The sequence below is a fragment of the Montipora capricornis genome, unplaced genomic scaffold (assembly GCF_036669925.1).
Source record: "Montipora capricornis isolate CH-2021 unplaced genomic scaffold, ASM3666992v2 scaffold_496, whole genome shotgun sequence".
Lineage (NCBI taxonomy): Eukaryota > Metazoa > Cnidaria > Anthozoa > Scleractinia > Acroporidae > Montipora > Montipora capricornis.
Window position 1 is genome coordinate 92,501 of NW_027180234.1, and position 7,535 is coordinate 100,035.

Sequence of the window (7,535 nt, forward strand, 5' to 3'; positions counted from 1 at the left end):
ACAGTAAAGAATCAAGAAATCACACAGTCTGTAAGAAAGTCTTGTTTTGACTCGAAAGCCTCGTTTTCGTGCCTTCTAAAACTAACATCGCTGATGCGCGCGCGATCGTCTGTAATAACAGCTATTGTGCCGGTTATGATTCGATCACCACGAACAGTAACAAACAAATTTGAATTGTGGCCAAGAAATATCAATAGAGTGATTAGTTAAATTAGCAGAAAGAGCTTGCCTCTTCGAAACTGTTAGTATCATACGGAAATGTTTAAAGGACAGGGGCGGAAATTAAGGAATTTTACGTGTAGAGTCTTCTAGCGCTGGAGTACTAATTGTAGACACTGTATGTAAACTGAAATCGACAAATTAACGCATATCAAATCAAACGTTGGATTTTGAGGAGTGGGAAAACCGGAGTACCCAGAGAAAAACCTCTCGGTGCAGAGTAGAGAACCAACAATTTAAATCCACATACGACGTTGAATCTGGGAATCGAGCCCAGGCCAAATTGTTGGGAGGCGAATGCTCTTACTACTGCGCCATTAATTAGGATTTAGCTGGCATAGAGTCGAGGTGTGGAGGAAAGGTCAAAATAATTACTTGCAACAGTGTAGCAAAGAAATACTGGAAGAAGCAATATACATGTGCAAGGTGATCTACGAAAATTAGTTGGAGTAGACTTTGCACAAACTATTTTTTGGTCAAGTGCTAGCTGGGATTATTTGTTATTTTGTGAAACATTTACAAAGGAAGAATCATATAATAATTGTGTTAATTAATAATCAGCGTATCATTGAGGTTGAGCACGGCTCCTTCAGACCCCTCGTGTTTACACCCTATGGCGGAAGTGGAAGGGAAGCTGAGCGCTTCTTAGCTGAGCTCGCACACAAAGTCTCTGAGAACAAACACATGAGCTACAGCACTGTGATTGGCTGGCTCAGAGCCAAACTCTCCTTCAACCTACTAAGATCAGCTGTGCTATGCATAAGAGGTTCAAGAGCACCCAGGCAGGAGTTTAATGTTGATGTTACCGAAGCAATAATCTCTGAAGCAACTGGAAAGATCAGATAATTAACTGTATATACATATTACATATATATTTTCTTAATTTTAGTTGTACATAGATTGTTAAATTTTTTTGAAATCCTTTTTAGGTGAAGTTTTAATTAATTTTCCATTTTATTAAAGAGTATCAAAATACTAACAGGAACTTTTTCTGTTAATGTAAGTATTAGCTCTCTTCCAACTATGAACTAACAACAATAATAACAAAGTGGGCTCTTTACTTAGTGATATTTTTAACTACCTTCTTCGGCGATGATGGTTAGTTTTGCAGATGGATGGTAATTAAAGCTAGTAAGCTTAGAAATGTCGTTATAGCAGCAAGTACCCATTTCGTTGCCATTCTAATATTTTTTGTGATGTTATATAGAGTATCCAGCCACTAACAGGAACTTTCTATAATAAGAATTGTAAACAGTGCGTGTAAAATTAAGTAGTAGTTTGTAAAAACAGAGTGCTTGGGTCGAGTGAACAGTATTGCTAGTTATCTTAAGAATCTGCTGAGTGGCGTCTTCAAACGAGGATCCATTTTGTCGCCATTGTAATTGCAAATAAAAATTATAAACAGTTTATGCACACTCATCAAGTAGCTTTGTTGCAACTTGCGAATTCCGAGAAAGAGCTGCCGTGTAGAACTTGTACAAAAGGTCTGCTACTCACAACAGGAAAGCGCAACAGGATATCGTGGAGCAATTGATGGCTTATTGAAATTATGAGTATACATAAGGCTACAGATACCCGCTGTCCACACGAACTGTACCCGGGAATAAGATCAGACCTGAGTGACTGAGAAATAAGGAGAATGAGAATAAGAACTCGTCTTATCGGGAAGTTGGTAGTGCACCATCAATCAAGCGTCCCTTGACTGTGTGTTTGGACGCGCCAGTGGTAACCTTCATGTCTGCGAACTTAATTTGATACATTTTAATATCAAGTTCATGCATTTAAGACACAACTCTCGCACTTTAAATCGGTTCTTGGTATTCGATACTTGTATGCATGAGCTAATTTAATGCATATGACCTGTGTACGCTTACCAGCTGGGCAGTCTATGCACCTTGGTCTGGTGTCAGAGATATTAACAAAAGTACCAGGCGGGCATGGGAGAAGCTTGAAGCCACTTTCATCATAATATTTGGCGAATCCAGCCTGAAGAAACACCTCGCGCAGCTGTTTTCTCACTTGAATATGCTCATCTGAGATATCTATAAATTCTGAGTCACCTTTCTCTACACCCCTGAAATTCAAAAAAGATGAGCAGCTCTTCTAACGTAATATAATAATTGAAACAGGACACGTTAGACACAAGATGGTTTCACAGTCAAGCAGTACTGTCATGCCCTCTTTATTACTGTAATTTATGAACAAAAAGGTCGCAATCTCAGTGCAAAGCCCTTAACTATAAAGTTACTCCTAATATACAAGAATAGAAAGAATAGAATCTGAAACACGTTTCCCAGTTATTCGGCCGTTTAGGTGGTAAAGGACTAAAGGTACCCGTCAGCCTTAGCGAGCTGTCTCCTCCTTCTGTTACTAGCTACAAGCTATTCCCGAAGTACTTGATTTAAATAATTAACTAAGGCGGCAGACATTTGCGCCAGTAATGCCAAATAGAGCGAATGTGAGACAATGGTTAACATATATATCATACAAGGTGTTACAAATGAACCCACTGGGAACTCGGAAAGAATCCGTGCCCCAGATGGGATTCGAACTCACGACCCTCCGTGATCTAGTACGGATGCTCTAGCCACTGTATTTCAATGATGCTCTCAGTGTGACTGCGCGAGGCAGTTATGAGCTATGCCGTCAGTCGATATTTGACTCTGTGGCTGCGTGATGCAGCTCGAGTCAATTACCCACATTTCACCCTTGCTCACCATAGAGTCTCCAGTAGTTCAGTGGTTAGAGCATCCGTACTAGAACACGGAGGGTCGTGGGTTCGAATCCCATCTGGGGCACGGATTCTTTCCGAGTTCCCAGTGGGTTCATTTGTAACACCTTGTATGATATATATGTAAAGCCAAATGATTAAGGAAGACTCGTAGTTCAACTCCGTTAGCTAATGAAAAGGAAAACTTGGTTCCCATAATAACCAAGGATAAGTATAAGCACCTTATCGTGGTGGGGTGGTTTGTGTGTCTCAATGACCCCTAGAGCTATGCCGGCTGGAGTCTTGTACTCCTGGTAGGGTCACCCATGCCGAACAGGTCGAAGGGTAGAGTCCAGACGAAGTGTGATCCCCTGGTCCTCCAGGTTGGGGGTTGAGCTACAGGCCAATCACCTGTTCTCGGAAAAATACAACGGATTACAGAAACCGCAACTCATCAGATTCGAATCAATGATGGCGAAGCCGTGGCTGCTGACGGACAACCAGCCGGAAGCACCAGGACGTCACTGGGTAAAAGCCTACGGGAAGCTCAGCGACCGACGAGGTCAATGGCGACGCCAAAGTCAGTTACCCGGATTGGGTGCTGGAATGTACGCACGATGTATATAGCAGGTAAAGCCACACAGGTGGCGAGGGAGATGGATAGATACCAACTAGACGTGCTGGGGATCAGCGAGACAATTTTGAAAGGGGCTGGACGGGTCACTCTCGCTAACGGCAGCACCTTGTTGTACGCTGGAGAGGAGGAAGGACATCAAAAAGGTGTGGCATTGATGATATCACAGGAGGCGCAGAGAAGCTTAATGGAATGGATGCATGTAAGCAGCAGAGTGATCAGCGCAAGGTTCTATTCACGATTCAAGAAGATAACCATCATCCAAGCGTATGCGCCAACAAACGATGCCACACCAGAAGAGAAAGATGACTTTTATCACCAATTACAGACAACAACGGACAGGTGCAACAAAAATGACATTGTGATCGTCATGGGTGATATGAATGCAAAGGTGGGAGACGATAACAGCGAGATGTATGAGGGTATAGGGAGACACGGGTTAGGGAGCAGGAACGACAATGGAGAGAGGCTGTGCGAGTACTGCTCCATTAACGGCCTTGTCATCACCGGAACATGCTTGCCCCATAAGGACATACACAAGGCCACGTGGATCTCCCCTGACGGGCAAACAAGGAACCAGATAGACCACATCATGATAAGGAGAAGATGGAGGACGTCAGTTACTGACACTAGAGTACAGCGAGGAGCAGATGCAGCTAGTGACCACTACCTCGTAGTAACGAAACTACAGATGAAGCTCCACAAAGACCCAAATAGGAAGAAGATCAAAGCCAGGTTTGACACACAAAAGCTGGATAGTGCGATGTTTAAAGAGAGGTTCAACATCGAGTTAAGCAACAGGTTCGAAGCACTAGAGGTGGAAGAGGACGTGAATGACGACTGCAGCCAGATAGAGAAAGTGTACACAGAGACTGCAGACAAGGTGATGGGAAGGGTGAAGAAAAGGAGCAAGCAATGGTTGAGGGATGACACATGGAGGTCAATAGAGGAAAGGAGGCAGATAGGAAATAAAATTGACAGTACCAGATCAGAGCGTGTCAAAGGAAGGCTGCGCATAGAGTACAGGCTGAAGGACAGAGAAGTGAAGCGCAGGGCAAGAGAGGATAAGAGACACTGGACAGAAGAGATCGCTAAGGAAGCTGAGAGATCTGCTGAGAAAGGACGCACAATAGAGCTGTACCAGGCGGCAAGAAGACAAGCCGCTGCCGTAAAGGATATGCATGGAGAAGTAATCAAGGACAAGGAGGTGAGACTTGAGAGATGGGCGGAGCACTTTGAAGAAGTGCTTGTGAGGAAGGCGCCTTCGAACCCTGTAACAGATGAGGAGACAGCGGCAGAGGAGATGAGGGAGATGGACACAGCAGAGATCAGGGAAGATGAAGTCAGACAAGCCCTAAGGAAGACGAAAAGTGGAAAGGCACCTGGAATGGACGAAATACCCGCAGAGTTGCTGAAAGCAAGCGGCGACATAGCAGTACAAGAACTGACAAGACTATACAGGAAGATATGGAAGGAAGAGAGAATACCAGATAACTGGAAGAAAGGCATCATCGTCAAACTACCAAAGAAAGGGGACTTGAACGAATGTAAAAACTGGAGAGGAGTGACACTGCTGCCAGTAATGAGCAAAATCATGGGCCGAATCATAATCGATCAGATCCAACGGGGAGTGGATGAGGCCCTCAGAAAAGAACAGGCGGGGTTCCGTAGGAATAGGATCACAGTGGAGCAGATCTTCATTCTCCGCAACATCATGGAGCAGGTGAATGAGTGGAGAACGACGCTGTACACACACTTCATTGACTTCGAGAAGGCCTTTGATTCGATCCATAGAGAAAGCTTGTGGAAGATCATGAAGTCGTACGGCATACCTGAAAAGCTGGTGAAGATGGTTAAAATCATGTATGAGGAATTTGAGTGTACGGTAATGGATGACGGGGAACAGACGAGGTGGATCAAGATCACGACGGGAGTCAAGCAAGGGTGTGTTATGTCAGGATTTCTCTTCCTCATAGCAATAGATTGGGTGATGATAAAGACGACACACGGGCATAAGTATGGAATACGATGGAACTTCACCAGCGTATTAGAAGACCTTGACTTCGCAGACGATATTGCTCTGATCTCGTCAAAGTACGAGCATATACAGAGCAAGACGGATCGATTGGTGGAGAACGCTGGGCGTGTAGGACTGAAGCTCAATGCGGCAAAATGCAAGATGATGAGATCGAATGCAAAACGGCAGGACAGGGTCAAGATTGGAGAAGATGAAGTCGAAGAAGTGGAAGAATTCGTATACCTCGGAGCAACGGTCAGGAAAGATGGTGGTGGAACTGAAGATATTAGGAACCGACTAAATAAAGCAAGAAGGGCGTTCTATAACCTAACCAAGATATGGAGGTTACGGAGCATAGGACGCCAAACGAAGATCAAGCTGTTCAAGACGCTAGTACGCCCAGTACTACTCTACGGATGCGAGGCATGGAAAATGACAAAGGTGGAGGAAAAGAAGATGGACGCATTCCAGTTTGTGTGCCTCAGACGAATCCTCGGAATTCGGTGGCCACAGAGAGTGAGCAACGAGAGGATAGGGGATATTACAGGAATAAATAAGACCAGTGATGAGATCCGCAGGAGGCGCTGGAACTGGATCGGGCACGTCTTGAGAAAAGATGCAACCGACAACTGCAGGGTAGCGTTAGGGTGGCAACTAGAAGGGAAACGGGCAGTAGGTCGACCAAAGACCACGTGGAGACGAACAGTGGAAAATGAGCGAAAGAGTGAAGGGTGGAACAGCTGGAGAGAAGTCAAAGTCATAGCGGAAGACAGAGTGGGTTGCAAGACGAGGGTTGCGGCCTTATGCGCCTCCTGGCGCGGAGAGATCTAAGTGCTTAGTAAGTAAGTATAAGCCACGGAATCTTCCTAGAACAATGATAAGCTAATTTTAGATGGATCTTTAATAATCTTGGCGATCTTTAATAAATCATAGAAGTGACCCTTCTCAATCACAAGGGTTGCCATCAGCTATTTTACTGTTAACTATGTAAGGCTTATGATTTATGGAAACTTTTGGTTTAACGATTTTCAGTTTAAAACGGTCGAATTAATAATTAATAATTAAGGAATCGACGGGAAAGGAGCATATTGGTAAATGGTACAGATTCGGATCCTCTGCAAATCTCTTCTGAAGTTCCCAGTCAAGGCTCATTTTTGGGGCCGATACTTTTTCCAATTTATGACAACGATACTCAATTTATGTCAAAATTAATTCGCCTTGTGTTATATGCTGATGACATGAATGTTCTAGTTTCCCACGAAAATGTAAACACCTTAATGATCTTTGGTGAGGAAAGAACTTCATGCTCTCTGGGACTAGATGTTAAACAGATTGACGATTAACACGTCCAAAACAAGTTCTGTATTATATTTGTCAATGCAAAAGAGATTTGCCTTAAATCTATTCAATGGTGGCGTTAATATTGATCTTAATGGTACACCTATAAATAGGAACCACCAAACTAAATTTTTGGGGGTACTAATTACTAAAGTACTAAGTACTAAAGACTTGCAGTGGAATTCTCATATTAACTACATTTCACGGAAAGTTGCCAAATAAAAGAGTCCTAAGGATTATAACGCAATCAGGTTGGCGAGATCATAGCAGACCTCTGTTTACTAGATTAAGTATACTGAATATATTTCAAATAACTAAATTACAAATGGGTGAGCTTGTATACAAAAAAAAAAAAAAAGGACTTGTTTCCTAATATTTATGACTCCTATTTCACAAAATCGAGAAATGCTACCTCTCTCCAAAAAATTAGAAATGAAATGATTATCTGCTTACATCCGAAGCCCTAGACTTCCTGTTTAGTTGTAGTTGTATCGTGCCATTGTTTTGCTTTCTTTGTTTTGTTTGTTTACTTTCTACCTCAAACGTATTAATCAACCTAATGATAACTTATTTTATTTTATTTTATTTTTTGGTTTCCACAACGTAGTCTATCATGG

At 43.0% G+C, this 7,535-nt stretch overlaps 1 protein-coding gene across 1 annotated transcript; it reads left to right on the plus strand.

The window, feature by feature from the left end:
• Nucleotides 1-3,202: 3,202 nt before the first annotated feature.
• LOC138036682 (craniofacial development protein 2-like) lies at nt 3,203-6,411 on the plus strand. Its single transcript, XM_068882798.1, has 2 exons — nt 3,203-3,970; nt 6,128-6,411. The coding sequence occupies exons 1-2, from the start codon at nt 3,496-3,498 to the stop codon at nt 6,409-6,411; spliced, it is 759 nt and encodes a 252-aa protein (XP_068738899.1). The 5' UTR covers nt 3,203-3,495.
• Nucleotides 6,412-7,535: the final 1,124 nt, after the last annotated feature.